This window comes from Lissotriton helveticus, chromosome 12, assembly GCF_964261635.1.
Source record: "Lissotriton helveticus chromosome 12, aLisHel1.1, whole genome shotgun sequence".
Taxonomy (NCBI): domain Eukaryota; kingdom Metazoa; phylum Chordata; class Amphibia; order Caudata; family Salamandridae; genus Lissotriton; species Lissotriton helveticus.
Genome location: NC_136073.1, coordinates 789,874,380 through 789,893,766, shown reverse-complemented (window position 1 = coordinate 789,893,766; position 19,387 = coordinate 789,874,380). Strand labels below are relative to the sequence as shown.

The following is a 19,387-nucleotide window of genomic DNA, read 5'->3' as shown; positions in this document are numbered from 1 at the left end:
CATCACACATCATAAACCTCTCTGGCCCAGTCTACAACTTTAACCACAAATTGACATCTTAAATGCCCTTACCTGTGGCCGCTGTTTGTGCTGTGTCTGGCTCTGTATCTGTGTCTGTTCCCAGCTTCCCCGGGCTCGGTTTGCCCCCACCGAGGTCATCATTTACAGTATATACAAAGAACAGTATTTACAAAGTAGAATTCTGTAAAGGAGATGAAGGCTATATTACCAAACACTGCCTAAAGTCACATAATCAAAAGGCTGCATGCAATCTGAATAACAATATTAAGGAAAGCTAAAAGTTTCATGATGGAAAAAAGAAAAATAACCCAACCTCTGCACGGTTTATAGCTACTTGAGACAATAGCTACATGTGTGCACAGACACTAAATATTATGTTGCACACCAAATTTATTTAGAGGGTGCCCAAGTGGCAATTCCAGTCACTGGTGTAGCAGCAGTTAGAAACCTCCCGCAGTAAAGAAGAGTCCATTACAGACTTGCACATTAACTATATTACACGAGCAAAATTGTGGCAGAATTAACCCTTCAATGCGAAGGCAACTTGCACACTCACGAAGAGCAGGGATGGGTCAAGATAAACAATGTTGCTCCCATCTTGCAATACTACAAATATTCCATATTTTGTAGCCCCCCTAAGCATAATAATTAATAAATAAGCTGAGCTTGAACCATGTACGTACAAGCTTTGGGATACTTCATGCCTACAATATAATAAGGACAGAGTTCTGAGTTTTCATTATGAACTGATCTTGTGTGCTTACTGCAGCCAATTGCTAACTAACTCTACAGGTGTATACCCACAGAAGCCAGGCAGATGCTGCTACCCATTCATCAAATAAGCCAAAAACGGTCTGGTGGTACACTTGACGATGTGCTAAGGAGGCTAACTTTCCCCCGTGATTAATAAATGAGAACACGCGCTGGGAATGTCTCTGGCTGTTCAGCTCCTCGGCATGTGTCAATCAAGAATATGTGCTCTTTACATTTATGAAGCCTATAAACATTTCAACATGCAGTTCAATACATCTGTAAAGCAGTTTCTGGGAGCAGTCATCCTTTATTACAGGAGTTCCCAACCTGGGGGGCGACAAAGAGGCATGTACTGTATGCCAGATAGGAATCCGGCGAGACACTTGTAGGGGGTGAGAACAATCAAACATTTCATAGGGATGCGTTCGAGCATAAAAAAAGGTTGGGAACCCCTGCTTCAGTCTCTGAACCATGCAGTCAACACCTCAGGCTCCTCCAAATCAAACAGGCCACCATATTTCATTCAGCTTAACTTGCAATATTTAAATATGAAAAGCCAAAAAGACCCACTTTTTTATGAAGTATAAACTGCACACAAAAAACTGGAAAGCCACTATAGTGCAGGGAAAGGTTTTCATGATCAAGGAGTTCTTAGAAAACAGATTACGACTTATAAAAACCAGGCTTCCCAAGATGTGATGCACTTCTCGCGTGAAAAACTGAGTGAGGACATGGAGTGTTCACAAAGCTCAAGACTATAATACACTTTGCAAAACAGTGGGGGGAAAAAAATCACACGCATCACTCTGTACCCAGAAAACTATATTATATAGTTTAGAATGTTATGTTTATTGGTAATATGTGGCGATTCTGAATAAATTAACCCAAAATGCAACGAAGGAAATTATATAGAATGGATTCCTGTGCACCTACAACAGCTAAATTTGTTATTTATATATTTATTTAACAAGGATTGGCCAGTCAAAATCAATGTAAAAACAGCCATGGCCCACTGGCTAAGTTTAGCAAGTTATTTTGTACATTATGTGGTTACTAATAACCAATTACATTTTATTGAGGTCATGCAAAAGACTGCATGTGTGGTAAAAGTATTTTTTATGTGGGTACAGAAAGGGTGTGTAGGAAAGTAGGCTCTGCTTCTTAAGGTTACCCCCACGTTTTGCTTGATGCAACACAGTTTTTGACTAGTTTGACTGGGATCCTGCTAATTAGGACCCCAGTCTATCTGCTTTTTCCTTAAACTGTTGTGTTATGTACTTGGGTACACCCCAGATTGGATACCGGGGTACTCTTGTCAGTCCCTAGTACATGGTACCCATGTACCCAGGGAATAAGTACCCCAGAGATCTCCCATGGGCTGAATCATGTATTGTGCCACCCACGAGAGACCATTCAAAATGGACCTACAGGTCTGCCATTGCAGCCTATGTAAGTTGGTGCCTACACCACTTAAGATATAGGTTTACTATATCTAATGGTCATTGCACTTAAAACCTACAAGTCACTCGTCTAGCAGGTCTTTACAATCCTGAGGGCAGGGTGCTTGGTTCTAAGTGAAGGTGCCCTTGCTTGAGCACGACACACCTGCAGCCTAAGGAGTCCATTCTCCCAGGTTGTCAGTGTAGCAGCCATATACTATCTAGAGGGGAATTGCATGATCGCATGAAGACCATCTCGAAAACGGCTGTAACGAATACAATTAAGTTTGGTATCAAACATGTGGGAATCATGTGGGAGGTATGATTCCAAGCACCAGGGGCACCCCCAGTTAGGCTCTCTGTTACCGGTACCAACCTTCTAGTCCTGGATAGTGCAAAATATTTGCTGCAGACCAGAGACACATTATTGCCCTCCTGCTGCTGAGCCAAGCTCGAGCAGGGGAAGGCAGAACTATAGGGATCCTGTCACAGGGAGGTGTAACCACCTCCCAGACAGGATTTAGTGTATTAGGGTTGGGTGGGTGTGTTTGCCAGCGCCTGAAAGTCCGCATTAGGGGCACATTTGGTGTCCCTGTGCATAGTCCAGTTCATAACTGTCCTGGAAGCAGTTGGCTCCCGCTCTGGTGCGCAACTGGACAAAGGACATGGGATTAACCTTCCCCCCCCCCCTGTCCAGACCCTCCCCAGGGACGTTCCCCTGAATCTTCCCAACCTTTTCCTTAGGGTACTTAAGGGCTTACCTGGGTGTAGGTCCCTAGATTCGTTGTGGACAAGATTCAGAACTGAAACCATTGCACTTCTACAGTCAGGGCATTCCAGACTTCGTTTGGGCCTGACTTCGTCTCTTTCAGTCTCCTGCCTAGTCTGTGCACCATACATGATCAGTGCAGGGCCGTGGAGCATCCAAGGCACTTAAAGATAATCTCCATTGAAGGGAAGGAGTCACTTCCCTACATTTGCCGGCACCTCAACTCTGCTGATCAGTCTGCTGAACCCAAGCTCCAGCGGACCCCAAAGGGTTTATCAACACAGGTGGTGGTTATCTACATCTCCTGAGGCCCGAGCAGCCCTCTCACCAAGTCTGAGATCAGAATCCCTCGTGGGGGCTACATTAACCGAACCCCTGTGCACTGCATACGTTAAGTGCATATGCTTGTTAGCAACTCTGCGACAAGTGCATTGGGCTCCAAGTAGCCCCAACCTCTGGCAACTTCTCCCACCAAGATCTTCAGCCACATCGCCTCGTGGGTACCATGACCTGCTCCTTTTGGTGAGCTGCTCGAGGTCCTCTTGCGACTCCTGTGCCTCCTGCCCGTGGGTCCAATTGAGGGTAATCTTTGTTTTCCTTGGGCTCCCCTTATTGCTCGGGTCTTGCCGGGCTCCCCTGCTTGTGGTGAGTCTCCTGGACCTTGCTAGTCCGAACCATGCATCTTCTTGACTTCCTGCATGGGTTGCTTTTGCCAAGGCGTGATGGTGTTCCCACCAGACACCGACCAATCAGCACTCTACGTCCTTCGTGGGACAGCTCATATCTGGCTCCTGGTCGTCCTCAGAATCGAATGGTCCCCACAGCTGCAGAGTCATGGTCAGCGACATCTATACTGAAGCACCAGACATCAGTGGGTATTTGTCTACCGAGCCCTTGGTCACTCAAGTGACCCAGACTGTCCCCTCTGCTTTCAGGTACTCTTCATCAAGAATCCACGTTTGGGAGGAGGAGCTACGCTCGTAACCAAGATGGCCGCATAGGCTCCCGGCTCCGCCGACCTCCGCCAGAGGCTCATGAATCCTGACTCCCATCCTGATTTCCCACCGGGCTCCCGTTCAGGTGAACTGCGCCTGACTCGAAAGGTGCAATCCCGACATTTCCAGCTGCTCGGACGACAAAGATATGTCGTGTGCCATTTTTGGCCTACCCCAGACTTGAAGCCGGGTCCTCGAGTTCCAACCCGGCCGGGTTGGAGTTGAACAACATCGGCCGCGGACCGAGGGCGGTTCCGGTCTCCCGAAGTGGCGTTTTTCATCTCCCGTTCTGGATGGTGATTTGGTGACAGCTCTGCCCAGAAAATTCGGTGGCCTATTGTAACGATTATTTGCTCGGGGTTCCGCCGCCCGGAGGCCCCGTTGAGCTCCCGGGGTTTTCTGGGCTCTGTTCCTCGTGGGCGGCGACGGTACTGCTATCATGCTCTGGACATGTTAACAGTGGTTTCTACGTTGCTTCTGCCCTGTGCCCCGGAGTAGTCGACCTCCGAGGCTCGGACACTCGCCGGGTCGCTCATTGAGGGGCGATGGAGCGGGCTGGAACTACACCGTCGCTACGCACTGTATTGGCCGCCATTTTGGAGCTCCACACACGATTCACCGCCACCTTCCAGGAGATGATCACAACTGTTGACCATATAGGCTCGGGCCGGATTCCGGCCCCTTGTTCCTGGAGAGCCGAGTTTTTTTTCCCGCGGAGACCGCCTTGCTTGTTACCGAGGACCCTGTGCAGAATACCGACACGGAAATCCACTGCGCCCCTAAAATGGCGGTGATCGAGCCCGAAAGAACTGGATGTTTATTTAGCCCTATGTCGACCCCGCCCGAGATGGATTTGACTATCTTCGTAAGCCATTGTGACTTCCCCAATGTCTGTCGGATTACATCCATTCCTCTTTCTGTGAGTGATCAAAATCGCTTTGCTGATTTATCGCTGGTGGGCAGTGGACTTGCTTTGACTTTTGGACTTTGTGGCCGTCTATCCCGTTTTCCCTCCTATCGACTTGTTCTTGCCACTCTACTAACGTCTATTTTTGTCATGGTGGCGGTTCGGGTGGACAGAGCCTACGTGGAGAAACGCAGCGACCTATTTGTACTGGACGGGGTCATTGTGATGGATCGTGAGGGTTTGGGCTGAACTTGATTGGACTCTGATGTACTATTTCTTTTGTCTTTGCTGGGTGGTATCTGTGGGAGCGAGGGCCAGATGTGAATCTGATTGTCTGATTATTGTTGGTCTGATATGCTCGGGACGGGATTTGCTGCCTCTGTGGTGCCGGGGGTCGGGCGGGATGGTCCTTTTTTCTGTTTGCGGCTCCCCTACGAACTGTCTCTTGATTTGCTACAATTTGCTTAACATTACGGTAGGGGGTGTCTGCTTTTGGCGGGGGGATGGGAGTCCGGGAGCTCGTATTGTTTTGCAACATTCTCCTCCTCCAACTTTTTCCCTTCCTTGGGGCGTAGATTAGGGGGCGACAGGCACGCTGCTAGTGGGGTTAGGTCGTAGCCATCTGCAGGGGTGTAGGGCTGTGTTTTTTTTTTATTCCTTTGTTATTTTCTATGACCATTCTATTTCCCTTTTCCCTTCTTCACAAGAGATGTGGCGTATTCTCCTGATTTTTGCCTAACCGTATCTGGGTGTCATATGTCTGTCTCGTATATCCTGTACTCCTGGTGGGCGGGTGCTGTGGGGGGGTGCCTGCGGTCATTGCTATCTAATTGTCTTGCTACTGCTTTCCGCTGGTATTGATTTCTTCGCTGATTCTGATTGTACGGTATTTCTCCATTCATTTGCCCGTCCACAGCTGTGTTGTATTTCGTTTAATGACATCGGATATGTATATTTCTCCTCTTGTGTTATAATAAAAAGATTTAAAAAAAAAAAGAATCCACGTTTGAATTCCCACAGACACTTTCTCCTCTTCCATCAGTGGCACTTTCCTGAAGTCCTCCATTGGGGTGGATGGCGGTTTCCGACGCCACTTCACAACTATGCACCCGGCACCCCTTGGAAAGAAAACTTGGGTATCACTGTATCTACAGGTGGCTCACCAACCTTCTATCTTTCACGGGGCTTCCTCAGGGTCCACTGGGAAGGGTCCATAACCTATAAAACTCCAACCACGACTTACACGTACAGTTGTACGGAGCCTGCTGGCATGTTCTCACACTGCACCCGCCCTCTGTGGGGTCCCCGTCTACTTACCATGGGTGGTTCCTTTGGTCTCCAGCACTCCAACATCCTCTCACCCATGTCTTGACCAGAGTTGTGGTTCTTATAACACGTTCTTAGTATATAGTGTTTAGTTCCCACTAGGTTTGGTAACTGCAACACCCCACCACACTTAGTATGTCTACTAAAGGAGGTGCCAGTGGCTCTCTGCCTACTAGATACAGTGAAGTTTTGTTCCAAGAACTGAAAACACTGCATCTAGGAATCTGAAGACCGGGAGTACTGCCAACACTCAACACCTGGTAGAGGGGATACTGTTAGATGACTTGAGGAAACCCCTGTGTTAGATGAACAGGAGAGTGGGTGGGCAAGGGAATGAGGATAGTACAGGAGGGGGGGGGGGCTCTTTGACCTAGAATCTAACCTGGACCAGGGGGCGCCTGACGGCCCCCACCTGGACAATTCAGACCTGCCAGAGGAGAACATAGAGGACCAAGAGGATGGCCCCTTTGATCCTCCTGGGAAGGGGAAGAGTAGAGCAAGGAGGTCTTGATCCACCTTGGCAGAATCCAATACTTCTAGACAGTCAGTAGGGGCATCAATTTCTAGTAAAAGAGGGAACTCTTTGGATATGTAGTACCAAATTCTTGAACTTAAGAAAGCTAGGCTTAGGCTCAGGAAAGAGCAGTTGGCCCATGGCAGAGTCTCCCTAGAAGTCCAGATGGCAAGGAAGAAATTGGGACTAGAGTCCAATGGTGGCAGCAACAGTGTCCCTAGAAGGAAAGAACATTCCTTTGACAATAGGAACCTGAGCAAGACTATCCCACCCTACCATGTTGGGGATGACATCAATAAATGGATAACTGCTTTAGAGATGGTCTGTAAAGTTCAGAGGGTCCCTCAAGAGCAGTTTGCAGTATCTTGTGGCTCTACATTGCTGACAAAGGTAGAGATAAGCTCCTCGCTGTTAGAGAGGAGGATGCTGACAATTACTCAGTTTAGAAGAGTGCTCTCATTGACGGGTTTGGCTTAACCACTGAACAACACATGATTACGTTCAAAGATACCCAGAAGGCACAGAAACAGGATTGGGTGGACTTTGTAGATTTAACCTTGGGATCGGAGGTGAGTCTCGGCTTAGTCAGAACACCTGCTCTAGCTGTTTTAGTCTGTGATGGTGGCATGGGATATTGCCACTTACTTGTCAGTCCCAGTAACCTGGGCAAGTACAAACAGCTATTGATCAATGGAACAGAGGCAATGGCCTACAGGGGCTAGTGTCACCATGGAGGCAGAGAAACAGGTGTCTTCTGGACAGATCATTCTTAGTGACCAATGCAAACAATGTCAGGACTGACTAATACTTGGGAGTTAATTTCAGCCTTGGGGGTTACTGGCCCTAAAAAGGTTGTGGTAAGTTTAGACCTACCAGTAGATTGTTAGTTGAGCAATGATTTGGAGACTTCAGCTTGGGCCGATGTGGAATTTAGGACTCATGCAGCTATGTTGGGCATCTCTGCAGATGTGTTTGCTGTGACTAGGTCACAAGCCAAACTTACATTCACTGAGCAGGCCCTGGATCATGGAAACAATGGACCAAGTGCCTTCCAAGAGAAGGAGCAGGAGAGGTAATGAGGATCAGTCGCTTGAGGGAGCAGATCTTAGTCTCTGTGAAGGAACTGTCTCGGATGAACTTGAGCCTGATTAGGTTGAGGGCTCGGGGACAGGGGGCCTTTCCAGGGTAGACTTCAGTTTGGAGCAGCAAACCTGCCCATCTCGAACCTCTCAGACAGCAGGCTGCTGGGAATGTCAGTGGGTACCACAGGATCTACTGGGATGATGGACTCCTTTACTCAGAGGGTAGAGACCACAAACCTGGTGCCACCAGGAGGTTGGTTATATCTATGAAGTGTATGGGGCTTCCTACTCACCCTAGCACATGACATTCCCTTGGCAGAACACCTAGGCCAAAGTAAGACTTGGGAAAGGCCTGTGCCTCACTTTCACTGGCCTCACATGTTTGAGGGCAAAATTGAGTTATTGTCGCTCCTGTGCCACTTGCCAGGCCACTGGTAAGGCAGGTAGCACTGCAAAGGCCCCCTGATACCACTTCCAGTGTGGGGGGATTCCCTTTGAGAGGGTTGGGATTGACATCATTGGTCCCATGAACCCTCTTACAGCACCTGGGCACAGTTACATTCTAGTGGTGGTGGACTGTGCCCCTAGGTACCAGGAGGCCATTCCCCTTAGAACCACCACCACTTCTGTGGTGGCTAGGACCCTCCTGGGATTTTTCCAGGGTTGGTTTCCCTAAGGAGGTTTTAACTGACAGAGGTACAAACTTCATGTCAAGTTATATTACTGCAATGTGGAAGGAATGTAGTGGGAATTACAAATTCACCGCACCCTATCATCCATAATGCAATTTGTTAATTAGTTAAAAGGTTCAACAGAACTCTCAAGGGCATGATCATGGGCCTCCCAGAAGGGGATTGGCTACAGCTCTTTTGAACTTCTCTTTGGGCATCTAGTTAGGGGTCCCTTGTGTTTGGTGAGGGAAGGATGGGGGTTGCCTCTCAAACCTCCCAAACAAGACAGGGGACTATGTACTTTGTCTCCGCTCTAGGATGGCAGAGTACATGAAGAAGGCAAGTAAAATCCTGGAGGCCAGTCAAGAATAGAAAAAAAGCTTGGAATGACCAAAATGCAGTCTTGGCTGTATACCAGACAGGCCAGAAGGGGTGGGTGTAGGAGTATGTGGCCTCAGAAGCTCTCCAGGATAAATCAGTGGACCCCACACTATCATTGAACAAAAAGGTAAGGCCGCCTATCTGGTGAACCTTTGCATTCCCAAGATCCCCCAGGATGCCTCATGTGAACAGGCTCAACGCTTTTGTGGACAGGGCTGACATGGGCTTGCTCATTGCAACTGATGAGGGACAGAGGAAGAGTGTGACCCTATCCATGATCTCTTCTCATAAAACCCTGATAATGGGTCAGTAGATGGTGTAGCCTTGGCAGGCAGTCTCACTGACCAACAGCAGATTGGTAGCAGGAAAGTTCTCAACCAATACAGGCATGTTTTCTTTTGACACCCAGTCAGACCACCTGGTACACCCATGAAGTGGACACAGGTGAGAGTCTACCAGTTATGAATAAAATCTACAGGCAGCCTGACCATGTCAGAGATTGCATCAGGACAGAGGTCCACAAAAATGCTGGAATTGGGAGTGATTGAGCCCTCAGCTAGCCATTGGGCTAGTGCAGTAGTCCTAGACCCTGAAGCTCACACCAAGGGTGATAAGAAATGAGGTTTTGTGTGAACTACAGGGGACTCCCTGTAGTCACTAGGACTGATGCTCACCCTATTCCTAGGGCAGATGAGCTTATTGTCACGGTCCTCAGCCAAATTTTTAAGCACAATTGACCTTACTGCTGGCTATTGGCAAAACAGACTTGCGGAGGATGCCAAACCAAAAATAGCAATTTCAACCCCTAGTGGGTATTATCAATTTACTGTGATGCCCTTCAGTTTGAAGAATGCACCTGCCAAATCCCAAAGGCAGGTGAACAAAGTTGCCACAGGTCTGGATGTCTATAGTGCAGCATATCTTGAGGATATAGCTGTCTTTAGCTCCACCTGGGAGGATCACCTGGTCCACCTGAATGTTTTGGAGGCTCTGCAGAAAGCAGGCCTCACTATCAAGGCTACTAAGTGCCAGATAGGGCAGAGCAAGGTTGAGTACCTGGGCCACCTTGTAGGTGTATGTCAGGTTCAACCATTACAGAGCAAAACACAATCAATGGATTGGGTTGCTCCAACTACCCAGACTCAGTTCAGAGCTTCCTTGGGCCTGACGGGGTATTACAGGAGATTTGTAAAAGGATATGGATCCATAGTGACTCCCTTGAATGATCTCACCTCCAAGAAAATGCCCAAGAAGGTTCAGTGGACAGTTAGCTGTCAGAAGGCATTTGATTATCTCAAGCAGACCAGGTGCACTGCTCCCATTCTGCAGAGTCTTGATTACTCCAAGGAATTTATTGTCCAAACAGCTGCATCTGAGTGGGGGGGTAGGGGATGTGTTGTCACACTTAAATGCAGAGGGCCAGGATCAACCAGAAGCTTTTATTGCAGACAGTTAACCCCCAGCGAGAGAAATGTTGGTCAGCTATGGAGTGGGAAGCCTTAGCTGTGGCCTGAAGAAGCTGAGGCCATACTTGTTTGGTTGGCACTCACTTTGCTGTTCAGACAGACCATAAGCCCCCCTTATGGCTAAAACAGATGAAGGGTGAAAACCCCAAACTTTTGAGGTGTTACATTTCCCTAGTGGATGGACTATACAGTGGAACGTATACCTGGGAGTAAACCTGCCAATGCAGATGAACTCTCCAGATATTTCCACTTAGAAAATGAATACTCGGGAGGCAAGATGGCGGCCTGAACGCTAGGCCGATTGCAGCACTCTACTGAGCTCCGATGGAGTGAACAACCGGACTGATTTTCTTGGCGGATTCTACTTCTGAAAGTGAAATTTGCAGACTACGTCCTTGGCGCTGTGAAATGCAGAACACAGAGAGCTCATAAAACACGAAGAGTGACAGAGAGAACCCCTTGATTGTTTGGCCGGGAGCCTTCGGAGAGACACGCTGACATCCCGCGGCGCCAGGAAGCACTGAATACGAGTGACTACGACTACGCGGCTTTCCTTTGTAATTGACATCTCTTTCCCGGCATGAGATACAGTAGTAGACCCCTCGGCAGACTCCTTGGCTGAGACAATGCGATATTGCTACAATCTCTCAAAAATCCTTCGACGCTTGGATACACTTACGCTTTGGTGGAATCCGGCTTCCTCACACAGCGTTTCCAAGGAAACAGGATTAACACAATCAGTAGCGTTACTGGGGGTGTGTCAGTCACGAAAAACCGTGCGGCAAAACGCCGGCTCCTCGGTTTGTGGGTTTGCTTGGCGAGCAGAGCAACTTCTGAGAAGGGAAGCGCCGAAGGGAGAAAACAGAACAGCAATGCCACCAAAGAGTGCCTCGGCTGCTGCTACTAGAGCCAGGATTGCGAAGGCAGCAAGGGTGCTTCGCAAGGAAGCAGAGAGACAACAACTTGAAGGTTTAATGGACGGTGAAGATCAACTACAGGTAAAAGCAGCGTCAGCAAGAGCTAAGAAGCAAGCAATTGCAACTGCGTCCCCCATTGGCACCTCAAGGCAGGAAATCTTAGCATCTCGTAGAAGGCTAAGCAGTGCAGGGGGGAGGACTGTGCTTGATTTATTGCTTAAAAAAACCCCAAATCAAAATAATCTACAGCCTGAGCCCGTATCTACCCCTATAATGAATGCTGAACAGAATAGTTTAACTGTGGAACAATCAAATAAAACTCTAGACTTAGAGGAGGGGGTGTCTGATCCCCTTATTGCCCCTGATAACTCAACGATTGCAGCTGAAGCTCAAAGTATGAGAACTTCCAATACTAATAGCACTACAACTGTCGAGGTCTTAAAAATCGGACTAACTGATGTGCCAACAAAGAGAGCGGGGAATGAGGAGATGCAATTTGAGGAGGGCCGGGCAATGTCTTTTTCGGGCCCTGGGGGCAATATATTGGGCATACAAAACGATCAGACTAATCCTATATCAGAAGCAACGCCACTCACGTCAGTCACCAATCAGAATGAGCCTAGAACACCTGCACTAACCCCAGGTTTAGTAGACTCAACAGCCTCGGAGGAGGCACCAGGGTTACCAGGGACATCCCTACATTTAATTTCTAAGCAAATTACAACAAGCGAGGGGGTTAATGACTCGCTACCAAGTACTGCCCTACTACAAACTGAACAAACTGGACAACAACCAGAGGGGGAAAAAGACCTCACTGAGTTTCTCCTTTTCTGATGAAACCGGAGAGGTCGAAGTAGATGTATTAGGGGAGTGGTCTGAGAGTTTTGAATCTACGGAGTGTGAGGATGAGGACGAGGAATCAGAAACACATATATTCCTCAGAAGACAGTTATGGTGAGGGGAGACAGAAGCCTAATACTGTAAAGACTAAGCCTAAAAGTAGTGCTAGAATCACACAGAAGAAAATAGCTAAAGGTCATCTTGAATATAATCAAGGCACTATCTCAGACATGCCTGATAACTCAGAGCTAACCCCCACCGCAGTAGAGACTATTCTACAAGCTATAGCAGCCCACAGGGAAGAGACTGCCCAGGATAGCAGAAGATCTCGCGCAGCTATGCGTAAAATGCAGGGGGTTGTCAAAAAACTATCTAAGACATGTACACATATTGGTGAACGAGTAACTGAAATGGAACTAAGGGTGATGGCAGCAGAGAAAGACTCTTCCGAAAATCATGAGAAAATTAAGCTTCAGGAAACAGAATTGATGGATATCAAATGGAAGCTTGAAAATTTTGAAAATAGGCAGCGCCATAATAATCTTCGCATCCTGGGGGTACCGGAGAAAGCTGAGGGGGAGAATATGCGAGCTTTCATTATTAAACTTTTTAGTGAGGCTATGCCTGAAATACAGAACTGGAACTGGGAAGTTGAATTCCAACGGGCTCATCGAGTCCCCTTTAATCCACCACCGAAACCAGGGATATATCCACGTGCTGTCTTAGTATATTTTGGCAATTTTTTACTTAGACAAGCGGTGGCAGAGAAAGCGAGACCAGATCGCAAAATAACTTGCAATGGATTTTCCTTCTTCTCAAGACCTGACTTTTGTCACGCAACCGTTGAAAGACGTTGGAGGTTGCGAATGATGATTAAATCTTTTCAAGAGAAGGGTGCTCTGGCCTTTTTGAATAACCCTGCTAGCCTTAAGATTGTCCATCGAGGTCATACAAAGTTTTTTCAGTCGGAGATAAAAGCAAAAGCATATTTGGATGAAATATCTTAGATAAAATCTCCTTCATTTGGGACATAAGTCTTGATGATGACCACAATAATAACTTACATTTTACAAGAACTATGAGGGTGCAGGTGAAGGATAGAATGAGATGTTTTTATTTTTCACCACTTCTCTTGATGCTTTAAGAATGATTTTTGTTCGATTTAACTCAAGACTGATTAGCATGCCTAGGCATAGATTAGAGATGAACGATAGGATGAATATAGTTATGACATATGTTATGATATGTGATGTAGAATCCTTTCATTTTCTTTTTTCTTTTTTTGTGATTCTCTTTTTTTATTTATGGTAAGGTAGCTCAGTAGAAGTGCAGCAACTTCATCACACAGACTCTGGTTGAGTCTGAATGCCTCCGTAAGGGGGAGGGGAAGGGAGAAGGGGTGGGAAAGTGGGTGGGTCAGAGGGAGGGACAACGAAGAGGGGGGGCAGGAAGAAGGGGGAAAAGCAGAAAATGGAAAAAAAACAGGTGTAATAGCAGGAACAAAATTAATTATGGAAAAGATACAGCAGGACATGCATATGGAGCACTATTTGAGCAATGTTAATAGTCAAAGCTACTACATTAACAATGGGTAAGCTTAGTATACAAACTTGGAATATAGGAGGTCTATTGGCTAGAGATAAACGGTCACGACTGGAGGAATTACTTAAATTATACCCTGTAGACATTTTGTGCCTGCAGGAGACCCATATCCCCTGGAGTAAAAGAGCGCTATTAAGATTTAAAGGATATAATCTAATAGTGACATCATCTCAAACAACAAATATTAGGGGGGTTGCAATATTGGTTAAGAATTGTCATGGGCAAGGAACACGCTTTTCATCTGATGCACATGGAAGGTGGGCAATCGCCAAACTAGCAAATGGAATTACGATATGCACTGTTTATGGATCAAATCAGGACGACCCCATAATTTTTGAAACTTTGGAAATAGAACTAGCCATGTGGCAAGGTCCGCTAATTTTTTGTGGCGATTTTAACATCTCCTTAATGCCACCCTTGTCACCATATACAACTAAACTCAAGTATATAGGCCGGAAACCGAAGGTTTATTGCGCTATCAATAGCCTAATATGTAGCCTTGGGCTAACTGATATTTGGGTGCAGAACAATCCAATAGACCCTGGCTATACGTACTACTCGCATCCCCACCAAAAATATGTACGAATAGACTACATTTTTACTTCTAAAGATTTAACATCTTCTTCGTATATAAACAAACTCCCAAAAACAATATCAGATCATAATTCCTTAATACTGTTAATTGATTATGACACTAATTGTATTAAAAAAACAGCATGGTCCTTTGATAGGAAACTACTATGCAACAAAGAATACATTGATCATATTAAAGTCTGGACTGAGGAGTTTTTTTTAATATGAATCGATTCAGTGCATCAAGAAACATTGTTTGGGATACTTATAAAGCTGCCTTAAGGGGGGAAACTATTAGTTACCAATCTAAAATTAGGAATAGGGAAAAAAAGAATATGAAATAAAAATAGCAGCTTTAGCTAAAGCTGAGGAAGAGCATATCCTCAAAATTAGGCAAAGACAAGATACTAGTCATGTGATGATGCAGGTAGCAATACTGAAATCAGAGCTGAATTCTAAACTCAGCCAGAAAGCTGCCCAGACATATCAGTCACATAGAAAACAAATATATGAAAGTGGAGAGAAAGCGGGCAGACAGCTGGCACTTAATACACGGCAAAAACTGCAAGGAGAGATATCGTTACTATAGTAGAAAACGGGCAGACCTTTACTCATGCAACCGAAATTAATTCTCAGTTTCAGAGGTATTATCAGAAGTTGTATACTGAGGATACTATAAGTTCTGAGGAGGATACAAAAATCTACTTAAATAACTCTCTCAGTAAACCCGAGGCCACGAAATTATTAGATGACGATACAAAGGAGATCTTGAAAAAGAAATCACACTCACGGAAGTCAGCGCCACATTATCATTACTGGCATCTGGCAAAGCAGCAGGTCCCGATAAGATACCGATTGAGTTATTTAAGCTACTTAGTCATCAATTAACACCTATTTTACATGATTTATTTCTTGGGATACAATTTAATGGTATACCTCCAATGTCTTGGGAGGAAGCTAATATAATCGTCTTTCTGAAAAAGGGAAAATCTCCTGAACAGCTTACCTCGTATCGCCCTATATCTCTTATCAATTCGGACTCTAAATTATATGCAAAAATGTTAGCGCTCAGACTCAGTGGGGTCGTTGAACAGCTCGCTTCCCCTTGGCAGCATGGCTTCATTCCTGGGAAGGGAACTACAGATCACATCCGCAGGGCAATTGCCTTATTCGACGCCATGACTGCCAGGGGGGAGCGAATGTCGATGATCCTACTTGATGCTGAGAAAGCTTTTGATCGTGTTACCTGGAATTTTCTCTGGGAAGTTATGATGCGTAATAATTTTGGCCCCAAATTTATTAATTCAATTAAATCAATGTATCACCGTCCCAAAGCAAAAGTTTTGGCGGCCGGACTTTTTTCTGGATATATCAACATAACAAGAGGTACTAGACAAGGCTGCCCATGCTCGCCTTTACTATTTTCACTATACATCAAGCCTCTCATTCTGAAACTACTAGAAAGCACTAATATTAAACCTGTTGTTAGCCATCATTTCGAAACAAAAATGCTGGCTTACGCTGATGACATCGCGATTATTACATCTGAACCGACAGAAGCCATCTGTGAAATAGAAGAAATTACTTCTGAATTTGGGCCTTATTCCGGATATTCTCTCAATAAGGGAAAGACGATTATTATAAGCACAGCTAACACAGTTTGTATGGACCCACGAAGAACTGAAAAAGCTACATATCTGGGCATTGAACTTTGTGCAAATACTAAGCTAATCCCAAAAATCAACTTTGATCCATTAGTGAAAAAAATTAAGAAGGATTTTGAAAGGGTCAATAGCCTTCATCTTTCCATTATAGGGAGAGTCAACTATGTTAAAATGAATACGCTACCTAGATGCCTCTACCTGTTTCGAGCAATACCATTAGCTATTAAACAAGAAACATTAATGCTGATCAACTCACTTATATCTAAGTTTGTGTGGCAGAATGGGAAGATTAGAAGATCTCTTGAGTTATTATCTCTTCCTGTTGATAAAGGTGGCCTTACCATACCTAATATGATATTATATTATTGGGCAGCACAGATAAAACAACTTACGCCTATGATTAAAGGATATAATATAGAGAATGTAGAGGACCCTGTCGAAATGCCCTCAATATATGAACTTTTGGTAGGTCAGGAGGCAAAAGGTTTACTACTGCGAAAGACCGAGACAAGAAATTATAAAGATTTTAAAGGAGAAATTATGATTAATGCCTGGAAAACTTGGAATAAAATTGCTAAATATACCCAAATTGAGAAAATTAAATCGATATACACCACTTTTGCACTCCAATGCTATTCAGGGACAGGATTTAGCTGTTTTTTTAAAACAATGGGCCAAGCTAGGAATTAGGACAATAGGCGACCTTCTAATAAATGACTATGATACAACCTTCCCAGCTTTAAAAGCCAAATATAATTTACCTAACGGAGATTTTCTGAAGTTTGCACAGATATTTGCTACACTAAAAGCCAAAGAATCGCTAATTTGCTTATATAAACTTGAAATTATGGATGCAATATTTAGATCAAACACTAGAATTGGAACTTTATATAATATTCTTTTAAGTATGAAGAATGATGATCTTGACAAAACAGAAAGAAAGTGGGCACTAAAATTGAATAATCCGAATGTAGATATCAACAAAGTATTAAACATGAGTCAAAAGCTACTGATGGCGAGTAATCTTAAAGCACAACTTTATAAGACTGTTTTGACCTATATTTTACCCCTGCTAAATTATTTGCATGGGGTAAACGTGAGAATGCCCTATATGCACTCAAGGGCCGGCAACTCTCACCCACATGTTTTACACTTGTCCTGATCTGACCTTAGTTAAAAACATGATAAACTCCTTTTGGGAATAAATTTTCAGGCACAAAATACCAGAATCGGAAACTTTATTTTTACTTGGCCATGACCATACCTTAAATCTGAAGAAAGATTAGTTTTTATTGGCATGGCTGTATTTAGGATACTTCTATCCGCAAGATGGAAAGACGTAGATCCTCCAAGCTTCCAGATGTGCTAGCACGCTTTTTGGCAGTTTATAGATATGAAATTGCAATATTTGAAACAAGAGGGATACAATCTAAGCTACGTGGAGATACACTTTGGCGACCAATAACTGAATGGAAAAATTGTATTATCCCCAGTGGTATTGGTTGATTGTTGGAAATACCTACAAACGATTTTTTGGGTTTATTTGCATTGCGCTACAACTTTATTTCTTGATGTTATCCGCTTTGTTTCCCGGAGCCATTCTTTGAATCTCAAAAACCTGTGATTTATTAGTACTGCTGTATTATCTGATTTGTTTTATATTTTGTAACATTATTGTATTATTGTAAATGCATCCTGTTTTTTTACGCCTGGTATAATAAAAAAAAAAAAAATGAATACTCAACTGAGCAAGGTTAGTCTTGTCCCCTTACATTTTTTTGGGGGGGGGGGGGTGGAGGAAAGTAAGATCTGCTTCTTATGGTTACCCCTCACTTTTTTCTTGATATAACACTTTTTGACTAGTCTGACTGGATTCCTGCTAATCAGGACCCAAGTCTATCTGCTTTCTTCTTAAACTGTTATGCTATGTACTTAGGTACACCCCAGATTGGATACTGGGGTACTCTCATCAGTGCCTAGTATATGGTACCCATGTACCCAGGGAATAGGTACATCAGAGGACTCCACGTGGCTGCAGCATGTATTGTGCCACCGATGAGCATTCAAAATGGACCAACAGGCCTGCCAGTGCAGCCTATGTAAGTTGGTGCATACACCACTTACAAAAGATATAGGTTTACTATATCTAAGGTTCACTTAAATTAAAACCCATGTCACCCCTCTAGCAGACCTTTACAATCCTCAGGACAGGGTGCTCGGTTCTAAGTGAGATGGAGCCCCTGCAGGATGAGCAGGACACCCCTGCAGCCTACGGAGTCCATTTTCCACGGTTGTCTGTGAAGCAGCCATATACTACCTAGAGGGGTATCGCGCAACCGCATGATGACCATCTCGAAAACAGCTGCAACGAATCCTTTCATGCTTGGTTACAAACATGTTGGAATCGTAACCCCACACCGTTACCGGTGTGGGAGGTATGATTCCACCCACCAGAAGAGCCTCCGTTAGGCTCTCAGTTTTCCCAGTATCAGCTTTCTAGTCCCAGACTGCACAAAATGGTTACTGCCCACCAGAGACACATGTTTGCCCTCCTGCTGCTGAGCCAAGCTCGAGCAGGGGAAGGCAGAATAGTCATCCTGTTGCAGGGAGGTGTGACCACCTCTCAGACCGGATTCAGTGTATTAGGGCTGGGTGAGTGCACTTGCCAGCACCTGAAAGCGTGCATGAGGGGCACATTTAGTGTTCCTGTGCACAGTCCAGTTCAAACAGTCCTAGGAGCCGTCTGCTCCCAGTCTGGTGCGAAACTGGACAAAGAACATGGGAGTCAACTCCCCCCTGTCCAGACCTTCCCTGGGAGGGTCCCCTGAATCTTCCCAACCCTTTCCTTAGGGTACTTAAGGGCTTACCTGGGTGTAGGTCCATAGATTCAGCGTGAACAAGATTCAGAACTGAAACCACTGCACTTCTACCGTCTGGGCACTCTGGACTTTATTTGGGCCGGACTCCATCTCCCTTTTAGTCTGCTGCCTCGCCTGTGCACCAGACAGGATCCGTGCAGGGCCTGTGGAGCATCCAAGACACCCAAAGATAATCTCCTTTGGAGTGAAGGAGTCACACCCCGCATTCGCATGCACTGCAACACTACTGATCAGTCTGCTGATTCAAGGCTCCTTTGGGATCAGGAGGGTTCAACAACGAAGGAGGTGGGGTTCTACGTCCCTTGAGGCCATAGCTGCCCTCTCTCCCAGTTTGACATCTATCCTGATGCGCCCGACATTGGTGGGCATTCGTCTACCGAGCCCATGGTCGCTCAGGTGACCCAGACTGTCGCTTCTACGTTCAGGTACTCTGTCAAGAAGCCACATTTGGATTCCCACTGACACTTTCTCCTTTTCCATCAGTGGCATTTTCCATAAGTCGTCCATTGGGTTCGGCAGCGGTTTCAGCCGCCACTTCACACCTATACACCCGGCTCCACGGGATAGGTAACTTGGGTACCACGGTAT

At 45.4% G+C, this 19,387-nt stretch overlaps 1 protein-coding gene across 1 annotated transcript in view; it reads right to left on the bottom strand.

The window, feature by feature from the left end:
• The window catches only part of UBAP2L (ubiquitin associated protein 2 like), a 775,602-nt gene that overhangs the window by 745,047 nt on the left and 11,168 nt on the right, over positions 1-19,387 (bottom strand). Inside the window, exon 2 of the mRNA XM_078668896.1 lies at positions 73-202. Within this exon, the coding sequence (XP_078525022.1) occupies positions 73-162 (90 nt within the window). The 5' untranslated portion in view covers positions 163-202. The remainder of the gene's footprint in view (positions 1-72; positions 203-19,387) is intronic.